The sequence below is a fragment of the Camelina sativa genome, chromosome 3 (assembly GCF_030686135.1).
Source record: "Camelina sativa cultivar CO46 ecotype springtype chromosome 3, ASM3068613v1".
NCBI classification, from domain to species: domain Eukaryota; kingdom Viridiplantae; phylum Streptophyta; class Magnoliopsida; order Brassicales; family Brassicaceae; genus Camelina; species Camelina sativa.
Window position 1 is genome coordinate 3,458,011 of NC_141882.1, and position 15,115 is coordinate 3,473,125.

A 15,115-nucleotide genomic window follows, 5' to 3' on the forward strand; every position below is an offset into this window, starting at 1 on the left:
TCACAAAAGGACTTTTCATTAGTAAAAAGCCTAAGTTACTATGCTTGGTGCCTGAGTAGAAGTAGTTTGCAGGAATGACAAAAATGAACATTCTTCTTATGAAATCTTTCACCGGTTATAAAAAAAAGCTTCCAAAAAGTTCAGTTACTACTAGCCCACTCACTACCATCTAATTCGTGCCAACTTTTTACATATCTAGCGACCCTTCAAAATAAAAAAGAGAACAGAAAACAATGAAATCATTAACAACTGCAAATCCAATGGCTCTAAACCTGTCAATAACCGACTCAAACCATCTTCAATCACCTGAACTCTATAACTCATCAATATCATCTTCATCGTCGTCTTTACTCTCTCCACCGGTATTCTCGTAAGCCGACTTGATAACCGGATTACAAACCGACTCCACCTCCTTCATTTTCTCATCGTAATCTTCCTTCTTTGCATTCACATTTTCATCTAACCACTCCAACGTCTCCTTCAAAACCTCTTCAATCTTCTCTTTATCTTCATCACTTATCTTCTCTGCAAGCTTCTCTTTATCTTCCACTGTACTCTTCATGTTGTACACATACGTTTCAAGCTTGTTCCTCGCATCAATCTTCTCCCTCACAATCCTATCTTCCTCAGCAAACTCCTCTGCTTCTCTAACCATTTTCTCAATCTCTTCTTCTGTCAAACGACCTTTATCGTTCGTTATTGTAATTGATTGTGACGCCTTTGCAACTTTGTCTTCGGCCTTCACCTGTAGAATTCCATTTGCGTCCACTTCAAAAGTCACCTCAATCTGTGGCACTCCCCTGAAAAAACGTGTGTTCCTTGCGTCTTAAGTAACCCAAGAACCAAACTATAACCTAAATGGTTTATTAGCCCAGATTGAATCAAAGATTACATGGGTGCAGGAAGAATGCCAGTGAGATCGAATTTTCCGAGCTCGCGGTTATCTTTAGTCATGCTTCTCTCGCCTTCATAGACTTTGATGCTCACAGTAGTTTGCTGATCTTCATAAGTCGTGAACACTTGAGACTTTCTCGTTGGGATCGCCGTGTTCCTTGGAATGATGTTTGTCACGCCTCCCACAGTTTCAATACCGAGGCTCAAAGGTGCAACATCAAGCAGCAAGATATCTGTTTTCAGTAAAGTTAGGTATTTTGCAACTCAAAAACAATGTCTAACAAGAACACACGGTTGATGGTCATAAAGAGAGTTACAAAAGTCACTTACTTTGTGTTTCTTCTCCACCTTCACCACTTAACACTCCACCTTGGACTGCAGCGCCATAGGCCACAGCCTCATCAGGGTTAGTCCCTTTGTTAGGTTCCTTGCCGTCAAAGAAATCCTTTAACAACTGCTGGATTTTTGGGATTCGAGTGCTTCCTCCAACAAGAACAATCTCGTCGATTTGGGATTTCTTCAACCCCGCATCTTTAAGAGCATGCTTCACTGGCTCCAGCGTCTTCTTGAATAAATCCATGTTGAGTTCCTCGAATCTTGCTTTTGTTAAAGGCTCAGAGAAGTCAACTCCATCAAAGAGTGACTCGATTTCAACACGGACTTGGTGCTGGTTGCTCAAAGCTCGTTTCGCAAGCTCACATTCACGCCTAAGTTTACCAAGGGCTTTGTGATCCTTGCTTATGTCTATGTTATACTTCTTCTTGACCAGTTTGATGAAGTAGTCCATCACTCTGTGGTCAAAATCTTCTCCACCAAGGTGAGTGTCTCCACTTGTGGATAAGACTTCAAAGACTCCATTGTCTATGGTAAGGATACTAACATCGAATGTTCCTCCTCCAAGATCATATACGAGAATGTTTGACTCCCCATCTTTCTTGTCTAAACCATAAGCTATGGCTGCACCTGTTGGCTCATTGATTATACGAACCACGTTAAGTCCCGCAATCACTCCCGCATCCTTTGTGGCTTGCCTCTGCGCATCATTAAAATACGCTGCAAAACAACCAAGAAGCACCACAATGCCATATGATCATAAACACATTCAAGGCATTATATTGTCAATTTTTCTTGAATACTAGACTAGTTCTATCTGTCTAGTGTTACCATTAAGCATCTACATAGTTAAAGAAGTGTATATATGACTCATACCTGGAACCGTGATGACAGCATCTTTAATCTTCTTTCCCAAGAAAGCTTCAGCTGTCTCCTTCATCTTAGTTAGGATCATAGCACTAATCTCCTCAGGGCTAAACACTTTATCTTCACCTTTAACCTTTACCTGAATATAAGGCTTTCCATCTTTGTTCACAACCTTGTATGGCAAGAATTTGATATCCCTTTGAACATCAGGATCATCAAATCTGTAACAAAACAAACAAGAAAAACATAAACAAAAGCTCAAAAATATACATGGACTAGACGTATACACTAAGAAACTAAACCCTTACTTTCTTCCCATCAGACGTTTCGGGTCAAAGATGGTCCGCTCAGGGTTCTTGGCCGCTTGATTCTTAGCAGCTTCTCCGATGAGACGTTCGGTATCAGTAAACGCAACCCAAGATGGTGTAATTCTGTTTCCCTGATCGTTTGCTATGATTTCAACATGTTTGTTATGATACACACCAACACATGAATATCACCGTCCCGAGTTTCTGCTCTTCGCCTTCTACTGCCACACTTGACATCAAAGCTGCTACAATATTCGAAAAACAATTCAAGCACTTTATAGCATAAACAAAATTAGAAACACAAATTCTGAAAGATGTGAGATTTTTTTACCAGTCAGAAAAACCAAATACACGAGAGCTTTGTTCGTCATATTCGTTCTGTTGTTCTTCATAAGAATCACCTTTCGTTGTTGAGAACTCTACTTCGATTAGGGTTTGCTTGCGTAAAGAAGAATATGAAACCTCGTAATCTATTTATATGCGCTGCTGCGGCTTAAGCACGACGATTCGTATTTATCCTGGTAGAGTATCCTCTCCAATTATTGCTTGACACGTAAGCTTAATTACATAATTTGTGTTGGCGCGCTCCTTACTTTTTTCACACGTAAAGTACCCAATACCAGAGGGACACGTCACATCAAATCATCATCCCAAAACCTCTCGAAAGTTTCATGACTTCTTCACTTTTTTTTATAGTAGTTATCCGAAAGTTTTTTTAATTATATAAATTTATTTTAGCTTATAGAATCTGAAGAATCCTATGTGGTAAAAAACTCATAGGAAAAAAGTTCATTACAGTAAAAATATTTTGCTTTTGTTATTAATGAATTTAGTGTAATGCCAAAACTAATGCATATGCATGCGATGAGGTGTAATTTTGGAAGAACATGGCTATTGATTGCTTAACCACTCCATACATAATTATTATACTGAGATATATTAATTTTTCTAACTACTCTTAGTGTTTGTATTTTAATTGGAATCAAAGTACAATAAGAAAAGGATAACAATAAAACAGCAAACCAACCCTAATGGCGGCCCTAGTTTTTTTGGCTTCTAATTCACTTTCAAAACTAAATTATTGACCATATTACATGTTGGCTTTTTCAAAAAAAGATTTAAAATAAATAAAATTGTTTAAAATACGAATAAATACTATGTATGGCATACTGTACTTGTCTATTTATTTTCGTAAATTACAATAATATTAAAGATTCTAGAAAAGCGAGCCAAAATGCAGAACTTCGAATATGAACCCATGTAAACCCACCTCATCCATGGTCTAGCCAAGATAAACAAAACTCTATTTTAATACGTTCGCACGATATAAACATTTTACTATTATTAATGTGATTTCTGTTGGATATATGGAATAATCAATATAATGGAAGTCTAATCCGTCTACAAAGTACGCGATACAGTAAAGACCAATATATATGTGGTTTTCTTTTGTTCCATGTGTATATATATATATATATACTATTGCTTATACATCATAGAAGTTATGATAAACTCGAAATTGTCAAAGGTTATTATGGTCATTAAAATCCGTTGGTTCATGACTTGAGTTTGCATTAATACAAATACAAAACAGCGTGGATAATGTAAGTGTAGCGAATGCAAGAAGGAAGATGGACGAAGAAATGGAGTCTTCATCAGAAGGAGAGAAAAACAAAATTTCCCGATGCAAAGCCACTACTGGTTCAGGTAATCCTGATGAGGACTACGTTGAGATCACACTCGAAGTGCGAGACGAAAGCATCAGCACGATGAAGGCCAAGGCGACACTTCGTTCGGTTCTTTCAGGGAAGCTAAAAACGATGGTTAAGTCACTGTCGTTTGCTTCACCACGGCTCGACCGTAGTAAGTCCTCCGGTGCTATGTTTGCTCTTCGAGGTTTGAGGTTCATCGCCAAAAACGACGCTGTTGGCAGAGGCTGGGAGGACGTTGGTAAGAGATTCGATGAGTTAGCCATCGATGGGAAGCTCCCTAAATCCAAATTTGGACATTGCATAGGTAAAAAAAATTGTTTCATTTTTAAGTTAATTTTTGTTTGTTTGTTTGGTAATCTCATGACTGCAATGCTTAGCTTTTTTATTTTTAACATTTTTATTTATTTATAACGTACTTTATAAAAAAAATTCAATTAAATAGGAATGGTTGAATCTAGCGAATTTGTGAACGAGCTTTATGAGGCGTTGGTCCGAAGGAGAGGGACTACTTCATCGTCAATCACCAAAAGTGAATTATTCGAATTCTGGGAGCAGATCACAGGCAATAGTTTTGACGCTAGGTTGCAAATCTTTTTTGATATGTAAGTTTATATGTATAGCGTTTTATATATATATATTTTTTTTGTTAAAGACGTTTTATATTTATTTATAGGAACTTTATATAATGCATTGATTATCATTTGTTATACAATATTGTATTTTTTTTTGTGTTTATGTGAATCAGGGTGGACAAGAATTTGGACGGGCGTATAACGGGAGACGAGGTTAAGGAGGTGAATGATAAATTATTAATAGCGATTTCCTTACTATATATATTGATCTCAATTTCTCTATATAAAAAAAAAAAATAAGTTTTGTTTCGGCTTAATTGTGTAGATAATTGCTTTAAGTGCTTCCGCTAACAAACTATCAAAGATTAAGGAAAAAGTAGATGAATATGCTGCCTTGATCATGGAAGAACTCGATCGCGACAACCTTGGATATATTGAGGTTCGTTATCTACTATATAAAATGGTTACACTTGATATATATGTTTTTTAAAAACAGGTCAAATCCTTAAAATTAATTAAACGGTTTCTTTTATTTAAACGCGTTCAAAAGTATAGAGCAATTAATGGTTTATTTGCAGTTACACAACTTAGAAACATTGCTTCTCCAAGTTCCTAGCCAATCAAACAACAGTCCATCATCCGCGAATAAACGTGCACTCAACAAGATGTTGAGCCAGAAGCTAATACCAACTAAAGATCGGAACCCGCTGAAAAGATTTGCTAGGAATTTATCTTACTTCTTCATGGAAAATTGGAAAAGGATTTGGGTGATAACTTTGTGGATATTCATTTGCATGGCTCTCTTCACTTGGAAATTTCTACAGTATAAACGCAGAACCGTGTTCGAGGTGCTGGGCTATTGTGTCTCCGTGGCCAAAGGCAGTGCAGAGACCTTGAAATTCAACATGGCTCTTATTCTCTTGCCTGTTTGTAGGAACACTATCACTTGGCTAAGGACCAAGTCCAAGCTTGGGTCCGTTGTTCCATTTGATGACAATATCAATTTCCACAAGGTAAAATTTATATATCTTTATCATAATTTTTTATTTTTTTATGTATATTGAATAGTATATATTGCTCTTTCATATCCAATTATCTAATGTCCAATGTATAATCCCTAACTGTTTTTGTAGAAGAATACAAATTAGTTAAGCAAGGTATACAAGATCATAACAATTTGGTTATGCTTCATTCTTTTGATCCAAGCAGGTTATTGCGGTTGGGATCGCGGTTGGAATAGGCTTACACGCCATATCTCACCTGGCATGTGATTTCCCACGTTTGCTGCATGCAAAAAATGTAGAGTTTGAGCCAGTGAAAAAGTTTTTCGGAGACGAGAGGCCTGACAATTACGGGTGGTTCATGAAAGGGACAGATGGGTGGACCGGGGTCATTATGGTGGTTCTAATGGTAGTGGCCTACGTCTTGGCGCAGTCGTGGTTCAGACGCAACCGGGCGAACCTACCAAAATCTTTGAAACGGTTGACTGGTTTCAATGCGTTTTGGTACTCCCACCATTTGTTTGTCATCATTTATGTGCTTCTTATCGTGCATGGCTACTTTGTTTACCTCTCCAAGGAATGGTACCACAAGACGGTACGTAAATATATATGCTTTTGAATTGACCCGCAAATTCTTTTACGTCTTAATCATGGAAATTTTCAGAAAATTAGACTCATAATGTATTCTTTTAATTAATGAAAGCATCGTTTTTGGTATAGACGTGGATGTATCTGGCTGTTCCCGTAATACTATATGCATCTGAACGACTGATTCGTGCATTTAGACCAGGTGCCAAGGCTGTAAAGATCTTAAAGGTATCTCTATATGGGGAAGTTCTATAGGAACTCTAGTAATAATTAAAGTCTTTCAAATCCAAATGCATCCTACAAAACATAACCTAATTTAAATTTCAGGTTGCAGTATATCCAGGAAATGTACTTTCACTTTACATGTCGAAGCCTAAAGGGTTCAAGTACACAAGTGGGCAGTACATATATGTTAACTGTTCTGACGTCTCACCATTACAATGGTAATTAACAAATACCATAACAGTTATAATCATCATAAGAATTAAAGTTTCTTATTTTTGGTTATATATCTCTTTTTCAATTTTGTATAGGCATCCGTTTTCAATTACTTCTGCTTCTGGGGACGATTACCTCAGCATTCATATCCGTACGCTCGGCGACTGGACATCGCAACTCAAATCCTTGTTTTCCAAGGTTAGTTTTCAAGAGTAACATGTATGAAATTGATGACACATACACTTTGAATTAGCATTATAGCTTGTTTTGATTATTTAATTTACAAAAACCATAGGTTTGTCAACTGCCCTCGACAAGTCAAAGTGGCCTCTTCATAGCTGACATAGGCCAAGCCAATAATATAACCAGGTATTTTATTTATTATTTGCGTAACTCTGTTTTGAAAACAGAACATATGTACAAAGTTCACAAAGAAAAAATAACTAGTTGACTATATGATCAATTTACATGGAAAGGTTTCCAAGGCTGTTGATCGATGGTCCATATGGTGCACCGGCACAAGATTACCGGAACTACGATGTATTGCTTCTGGTAGGTCTAGGGATCGGAGCGACCCCATTAATCAGTATAATCAGGGACGTCCTTAACAACATCAAGAACCAGAAATCCATCGAACAAGGCACTAACCACAATGTCCCTATAAAAAACTATGTTGCCACAAAACGAGCTTATTTCTATTGGGTTACAAGAGAGCAGGGATCATTGGAATGGTTCAGTGAGGTCATGAACGAGGTAGCTGAGTATGATAGTGAGGGGATGATTGAACTACATAATTACTGCACGAGCGTGTATGAGGAAGGAGACGCGAGGTCAGCACTAATCACGATGTTGCAGTCATTGCACCACGCCAAGAGCGGCATTGACATCGTTTCGGGCACTCGGGTCAGAACCCATTTCGCTCGACCCGATTGGCGTAGTGTCTTCAAGCATGTCGCTGTCAACCACGTCAATCAACGAGTTGGTATGTCGTCACTACTATCACAACAATTCCACAAACTATAATATAAATCTTTACAGTAATTGATTTTACACTTTTTTTTATGATGTTTGTAGGGGTTTTCTACTGCGGTAATACATGCATCATAGGAGAGTTAAAGAGACTGGCTCAAGATTTCTCTAGGAAAACTACAACCAAGTTTGAGTTCCATAAGGAGAACTTCTAGTTCAATTATATTAATCATCCATCATTAATATTTATAAACTCATGAGTAAACTGCATAAAACCTAGCAAGTAGCAACTCATGTTTTGAATAAATGTAGCTACTGATATTAAGATCCATATTCACAAAATAATTGAACACAAGTGCATAATAAAAGCAAATACACAAACTAACAAATACGAAAAAAGCAAATTGTGTCAAGCTGATATCTATTATAACCAGTTTGAAGGGGTTCCAAATTCGGAAGCTGACACTACAACTTGAACTTTTCTATTGGAGAAAAGAAGAGTGTAAAAAAAAAAAAGGGGACTTATTAGGCGTAGTAATTCAAGCCTCCTTTCTTCCTCAAAGCTTGTATCCTCTGCCATCGCCGTTGCCCTCTTTTAAGCAGCCTGAGTTAATGAATGAGTCAGTAGATAATATTAAGCAGAGAGACAAAGATCTCACAAGCAAGAGCTAACTAATAGAGAGAGGTTGGCTTTTGGGCGAAGAAACGTCATTTTAGTAACATATTGTATGATTAACAAGTGCCAGACGAAATGCATATCAACAATTCCGATGTCGTCCAGCGGTTAGGATATCTGGCTTTCACCCAGGAGACCCGGGTTCGATTCCCGGCATCGGAGCTTTTTATTATCTTTTCTCCAATTCTCAAAATTTTGACTGCGGAGATTACTTCACCTAATGACAGAGTAATCCAAGCAGAGCCCATATATACAGTACATATGTACATTATACTTAACTGCAGACCACAACCATATTATCACTAAAAATCGGACAAAATGCAAGTTTCTACCATTGCTACTCAACCTGGCCAAATTGATAATGTAGAATTTTAAAATGCGGACTAAAAATAAAAGTTTATGAAACTGTTCAATATTGAAATCAAAGGGGGTAAAAAGTAAAGTTGAAGATTGTATTTACTTTGGCTAACGAACAAACACATTACAATTTATCATAATATTTCAAGATCCTTTTAGTGTGATTCTCCTAATCGCATGATTCAGGTTTAGCAAGTGATTTGAAACAAGGCAGTCACAGCCAATGTGAATTTTGGTCAGTCTATTTGTTCTTCCCCATGACACCTGCAAATGAGGAGATTCAAGCTAATAAATATCATAGTGTACAACGATAAGTCTTGTCGATAAGATTTTCAAGTGTGCATTTAAATGAATAAGAATAACTGAATAAGAATCAATACCGACCACGAAATATTCTTTTGTTCTTCACACATTCATGCTTAGACTACTGATGTATAGTTTAAGCATGTCACTTACAGTGATTTGAGGCAAGAGAACTTGAAACTAGACTTGTTCTACACTTCTAATCCCCGCATTCTTGTCGAATTCGTCTGAAGGAACCACATCCGCAATAATCTTTTCTTGACCGCGCCATAAAATCTGGTGGAAATTGTTTCACAGTTTTGTTATAATCCAACAGAGACCAAATTATGAGATCATCTTTAATGATAAATATTTACGAGAACACAGATTTTTTTGATCAAATAAACAACAGACGTCAAACAGGAAACTTGGAAATTATAAACCCAGGCAATAATTCTCATATATCTTCGATAAGTTTTCCAACACTAAGGTCTCAAATTTGGAGTAATACGTGTCAGCAACATAACATTCCATGAAACACTAGTAAAAATTGCTTTAACTACGAAGAATTTGTAAACATATTTCATCTTAAGCCCAGGCTATAGCATCAGAAAGAACGGCAGAGTGGAAACCTTGACTGGGAAGATTACTTTTCTTAATGACGATAAATTACCTCAATCTCTTAGTATGTGCATAAGAAAATCAGTATCACATGTTACAGTTCCCGAACTTACCTTGTCAATGACTCCAAATTCTTGAGCTTTTGGGGCATCCATGTAATATGGCCTTCTCATCACGTTAGCTACAGTCTCCACGGACTAAATGACATATAAGAATGTTTTTAATCAGCCATATATTTCTCCACACAAAATTATTAAGTGAAAGAAACTTTCTGCACTCACATTCCCAGTGTGCTTTGATAGTAGTTCCACAAGTATATCCCTGTTTGTTATAACCTGCAATTGCAAAACAGGAATGTGGGATAATCAAACTCAGTTTCTACACCTCAAGGTTAATAAAATTCTGCGCCAAATGCTTAAGTGAGAAATTCGTTTCCAAATTATATAAAATATCAGGGATGAATGTATAAACAAACACCGAGAGAAAACCTAAGTTCCTAGGACAGAGTATGCAGAGGGAACATCAAACCTCTTTGGCACGAATCAGGACATCACTGGCAGGCATCAACCCAGAAGAAGGCACACGAGGTTGCTGGATCATTGCTGCAACATATTGAATCAAAAAGTTTGAGAGGCTTTCTTTATCACGAGTGAACCACACACAGTTGACCAAAATGTTTACCTTTAGCATGCGGCATCATAAACCGTTTACCCTTTGTGCCCGCTGAAAGTAAAAGACATGCCTGACCTATGGCTGCTCCCACACAGACTGTATGTACCTTCAGAAGTAAAAAAACCAACCTGATCATACGGAAAACACTTGGGAGAAGATCAAGTGCTTATCTTTATAATTACTCGAGTAGCTTGAGTAGTTTCCTCTATTCATAACTTATTACTTATATTTTTGCATTTCACGAGAAGATTACTCGTAGATAAACAATTACCTCATTCTTAAGTTGCATCAAAGAATCATAGATAGCAAAACCTTCCGATTCCATGCCAACCTGTTTAGTTAACATTGTTCACTGATATTAGAAAAAATGAAAAAAAATGGGTCTAGATGATTAAAAAAAGTGTTCAAAGCTCACCGTCTCGCCATCATCACGAGTGGTCCCTGTGGAATTGATATAAATGTAGATGGGTTCCTTGGGATCAAGCCACTGAAGATACATTAGCTCTGCGACAACAAGCTCTGTCACTGCAGGCACAAGCTGAAAACAAAACCAGTCAGCATCATAACATCAGTCTACGCAGTCCTCACTACAAAAACTCCATCAGAATCCCAGAACTGAAAGAACTCACAGGCATTCCAATGTAAACGATTCTTCCGTCAAGAAGCATAGAGGGTAAGTCTGGCGGAGGAGTTCTCGGTCTGTGCTCGTTGTAAGCCACTGATCTTTCAACCTAATAAATTTGAACCAACAGATCCCTTCAGCGGATATGAAAGCAGTGTATCAATGATGCAGCGACTATCAAACTCATCAAATCACAGTATTGCTTGGTCACTATTTGGTATATCTAACTATAAATTCCAAATTCAAGAATATCTCATATTCCCATTCTCATATTTGGTATTATAAAAATCCTTTGTATAGACGAGAATAGTTCACCTGAGCAGGAGAAGACATGAGCTGAGGGGAGTCAAAGATGTCAAGATACGGCGGCACATCAGAGTTCACCGGCCGATTGAAAAGTTTTTCTGGAGAATTCGCAGCAACGGAAGCGAGCGTTGAGAGAAATGGATCCTTGGGATTTATCGGAGGCATAGGGATCTTGGCAGAGGCTCTGGCGCGAAAGGCATAGCGAAAGGTCTTCAAGTTTCTCCTTCCAGGCGAATTCAAAGATAAAGGAGGGTGAGAAGAAAAAGGAGAAGAGCGTGGAAGAAGGGAATTCATGGATGCTTGTAAGCAAGAGGCCATGGTGGAAGAAGAGATACTGAAGACGGAAGCTCGCGAGAATGGGACTGGCTGAAAAAAGGAAACCAGAGGATTTTAGCACCGATGATGCCTCTTTGGGAGAGAGAGAGGGAGAGAATTAATTTCGGGTCGGGTTATCTTAGCCCATAATCTGATAGCCTAGGCCCATGTTGGAAGACCCAGGCCCAGTCACAATAGACTTAAGTTCCCTGTACTATATTATTAGGGGCAATTTTGTCTTAATACAAAACGTTTGTTCTTCTATGAATTGTAAGGTGAGAAGAAGTCGGGTGATGTATGTGGATGTTGGTGGGACTTAGATCGAACAGATTTGCGGCAATTTAATCTACTATCACAATAGCATAGTTGTAGAGAATCTTAAAAGACACCACAGGTCTAGTTGTAATGTAATATATGTATGGAGAACCCTGAAAATAAAATAAAAACACCCAACACAAACGTCTAATGAACTTTAACAGCCAATACAGAGTTTCTGGCTTGTTAATGACACAATAACATATCAATTCCATGTTCACAACTAAACTAGAAAGACATATTCGTCGTCTGATACGAGAAGACCAGTAGAATAAACTCAGATCCGAATCAGATTCTATTGGCAATCACTCCCAGTTTTCTTTTCAATCAGATCTTACCTACAAAACGAAATTTGTACACCATCGTTAGCTGAAGAAGAAATGATGAACTAAAGATATATTATTGCTAAAACACTCGGGAGGGCTGGTTTGTGCACATAAATAACGTGATCAGCTATTTAAAAATACACCAGAGATTGAGAATTGAAGAAGGCTCAACTTTTAGACTTACGGGTGAAACAGGAGAATTGGATCTTGATCTAGATCTTGATCGCGACCTGCAGCAGGACAAAAAAAAACCCATGTAAGTGTCGGATGAGAAAGCAAGTCACTGACCATCTCCCAACTGATCCCGGGACTTATTCAGTTCTGGCCTAAAAAAGAACACAACACTGCATTGTCAAATCAGATAATATATTGGGGAATCAGAGGAATCATAGTCCAAAACGCTGTGATCAGATCCTACAGCTGATACGCGCTGAGTAAATCCAGTCCAACAACCCATCTAAGATGACCATCAAGTCCCTAAGATCCAATCCCCAGCTCGCAGCAGTGAGCCAGATCTAGAAAACAAACAAGGCAATACAATTGTAATCACTGTAAATGATCAAGGACATGCCTCAGAAATCCAGATTCAAATCGTTGCCCTTCCAACAGCAAAAAAATCTTTACAAAAAGAAAACTTTAGGCAGGTGTTCTCTAAACTATAAGACTGAAGAAGGCAGATAGTGTCGACTGATCCGTATTAAATTCACCGTTGCTGGAAAAAGTTGAGAAGTAAAGCTATAGATAAAGAAAACCATCCAGGAGAGGGAAGAGAAAGGACACGAGGGATCATTTCAGAAGTTACTCCATCCAGGTTTGATCACTTCAGAAAACTGTAATTTGGCTAAAAATCACTCAAGCAGCTCTGTTGAAAACTCGAAACGTAAAAAACACATTCAGGTTGTAAGGAATGAAAAGGGAACTCTCGAGGTCCCAACGATGAAGTAACTTCATCCATACAGGATTTTTGAGTGACATAGAAAACTTCAACATAGGTTAATTACGCCATCAAGGAATGAGTATCAACTACTATAGTTCTTGGGAAGATAATCAAGAACTAGTCCCACTACCATATCTAGACGGGTTAAAAGGGTCAAGCAAATTTAACTGCTTTCGGAAACAACAAAAGGTACTACCTTGAAACAGAGCTATGTGGCGAACGAGAGCGAGTAAGGGACCGTGACCGCGGGGTAACGGATCTAGCAGGTGACACACTGCATTGTATTTAGAAGTCAGTTAATTTTCATAAATGAGTTTGAGCAGTCAATCTCTATTATGCCTTAGTTTTATTGAAAATAAAAAAAAAAAAACAAAAAAAAACAGACCTCCTGCTCCTGCTACTATAGCTATAGCTTCGACCACGGCTCCGACTCCTGCTTCTAGAATATTCCGGGCTGCGACTCACACTCCTCGACTCATATTCTCTCACCTGAACAGTAATATTTGAGGTAACTGCATATTCATCTAATGATATAAAAAAAAGTCAAAAAAAAAAAAAGAAATATAACATACCCGTATGTAAGCTTTAGAAAAAGCATTTCGAAACTCAGAGTCATCGAGCTTCCTTAACTGTCAAACAGAAATTGAAAGGAACATCAAAGATCCAACATTGGCCTCTAGAAAGACAAATTTAGCTCGGTAGCTGTTAAACAAATAAGGCTGGGAACATTTGCGGTCGAAAGATATACAACTTACCGCGTATTTCATATCATCATAGTTGCTATAATCAACAACCCCAGACATGCCTAAAAAAAAAATAATGTTAAATGTGAGTCCTCCGATCCAGATGCCTAAAAACCAACATAAATAACAAGCTTATTTTAAACTAACTAACCTCCACGGTCACGAAAAACTTCAGAAAAGCAGACATCTCCAGCTTTGCGCATGTGATCCTAATCGCCCATAAAAGAATCAAATAAAGATAAATCCAACATGAAATAGAGAACCAGCATCTAGAAACAGGACTATATAGAGTATCCATTACCTTAAGGTCCTGCCACGAAGCAGATGGCGGTAATCCAGTCACAAGCACTGTATCAGTTTTACAACATAAAAAAAAAAAGTGAGTCATCAAATACAAACTTGTTCTTAACAAAACAAACGGCAAACAACACAAAGGAGAAGACTTTACAAACCACGAAAGTCGGAGCGTCTTGAAGGTGCACGGCTGCCACTGTAACTGCTGCTGTACCTATCAACAGATGACGAACCTCTACGACCACCATGTGCAATCTCAACCTAACAAAGACATCATCTTTTAGAAAAAGAAATAAGAAGAAACTAAGTTAGTCAAAACATCAAAAGCGTTCAGTAAGCTAACCCTAAGCCGACAGCCAGCAAAGTCATATCCATCACGTCCATAGATAGCATCGTCTGCATCACGAGGATCTTCGAACTACATCAAATAATAACAGACTCTCTTAAGTCATCATAGACAGACAGTTAACAACAATAACATAAAACAAATCAAAGAATGATAATTAAAATACCTCGACAAAGGCATAACCAGGAGGTCTCGGTGGAATCTTCAAGTCAATGTCCACAATTGGTCCGTACTGCAACGAAGAAGATATATATATAATATAAGCGCGGATCAAAATCAGAAAAATTAGCGAATTAATAAGAAAAGAGGAGGAAATTGCAAACCTTGTAAAAGAGATCTTCAATCTCACGCATGCGAATATCTCCAGGGAGATTCCCAACGTAGATCGTACGATTCCATCGGCTACTCATCTGAAAACTCAAGAGGCAGAACAAAATTGCAAATTTGGGAATCAGGAATTGATTTGAATTAGATCCCTTCGAAAGGATTTTGAAACTCACCTTTTCGCAGGACAGAAGAAGAAGGAGAGGTTCGAGAAAGTGCTGAAGATTGTTCTGGAAACAAGACAAAGACAACTACCGTTCGTTCGTTTCTTTTATAAAGTCGAAATCTAATCCTCTG

General features: G+C 37.9%; 3 protein-coding genes, 1 non-coding gene and 1 pseudogene across 10 annotated transcripts; 2 read left to right on the forward strand and 3 right to left on the reverse strand.

Moving 5' to 3' along the window:
• Nucleotides 1-93: 93 nt before the first annotated feature.
• LOC104767330 (heat shock 70 kDa protein BIP3-like) lies at nt 94-2,797 on the reverse strand (annotated as a pseudogene). The gene is made up of 6 exons (XR_015595103.1): nt 2,734-2,797; nt 2,403-2,644; nt 2,104-2,315; nt 1,225-1,947; nt 893-1,127; nt 94-800 (listed from the first exon to the last, which is right to left on the reverse strand). The product of XR_015595103.1 is annotated as a heat shock 70 kDa protein BIP3-like (transcript).
• Nucleotides 2,798-3,618: 821 nt separating this feature from the next.
• On the forward strand, nt 3,619-8,050 carry LOC104767353 (respiratory burst oxidase homolog protein B-like). The gene is made up of 12 exons (XM_010491391.3): nt 3,619-4,418; nt 4,557-4,716; nt 4,860-4,908; nt 5,012-5,125; nt 5,265-5,699; nt 5,896-6,282; nt 6,408-6,503; nt 6,603-6,718; nt 6,809-6,911; nt 7,009-7,082; nt 7,190-7,695; nt 7,788-8,050. The coding sequence occupies exons 1-12, from the start codon at nt 4,034-4,036 to the stop codon at nt 7,895-7,897; spliced, it is 2,535 nt and encodes an 844-aa protein (XP_010489693.2). The 5' UTR covers nt 3,619-4,033; the 3' UTR covers nt 7,898-8,050.
• Nucleotides 8,051-8,448: 398 nt separating this feature from the next.
• Nucleotides 8,449-8,520, forward strand: TRNAE-UUC (transfer RNA glutamic acid (anticodon UUC)). The gene has a single exon. It is a non-coding gene; the product is annotated as a tRNA-Glu (tRNA).
• A 234-nt stretch (nt 8,521-8,754) lies between these two features.
• On the reverse strand, nt 8,755-11,721 carry LOC104767360 (ATP-dependent Clp protease proteolytic subunit-related protein 3, chloroplastic). The gene is made up of 10 exons (XM_010491399.3): nt 11,228-11,721; nt 10,920-11,021; nt 10,706-10,828; nt 10,562-10,621; nt 10,300-10,396; nt 10,147-10,220; nt 9,900-9,953; nt 9,732-9,815; nt 9,172-9,294; nt 8,755-8,979 (listed from the first exon to the last, which is right to left on the reverse strand). The coding sequence occupies exons 1-9, from the start codon at nt 11,534-11,536 to the stop codon at nt 9,199-9,201; spliced, it is 999 nt and encodes a 332-aa protein (XP_010489701.1). The 5' UTR covers nt 11,537-11,721; the 3' UTR covers nt 8,755-8,979; nt 9,172-9,198.
• A 142-nt stretch (nt 11,722-11,863) lies between these two features.
• LOC104767369 (serine/arginine-rich splicing factor SR30) lies at nt 11,864-15,106 on the reverse strand. Of its 6 annotated transcripts, none has more exons than XR_764220.2 (14): nt 14,995-15,106; nt 14,818-14,904; nt 14,661-14,726; nt 14,492-14,566; nt 14,307-14,409; nt 14,156-14,202; nt 14,006-14,063; nt 13,867-13,916; nt 13,684-13,740; nt 13,497-13,600; nt 13,308-13,385; nt 12,593-12,689; nt 12,359-12,404; nt 11,864-12,186 (listed from the first exon to the last, which is right to left on the reverse strand). XR_764220.2 is itself a non-coding variant. In XM_010491414.2 (13 exons), the coding sequence occupies exons 2-13, from the start codon at nt 14,902-14,904 to the stop codon at nt 12,172-12,174; spliced, it is 786 nt and encodes a 261-aa protein (XP_010489716.1). In that variant the 5' UTR covers nt 14,995-15,106; the 3' UTR covers nt 11,864-12,171. The 6 variants fall into 6 exon arrangements, 2 of the variants coding, with proteins under 2 accessions (XP_010489716.1, XP_010489709.1); XR_015595106.1 differs by having other exon boundaries at nt 12,347-12,404; XR_764219.2 differs by having other exon boundaries at nt 12,359-12,689.
• Between the last annotated feature and the right edge of the window lie 9 nt (nt 15,107-15,115).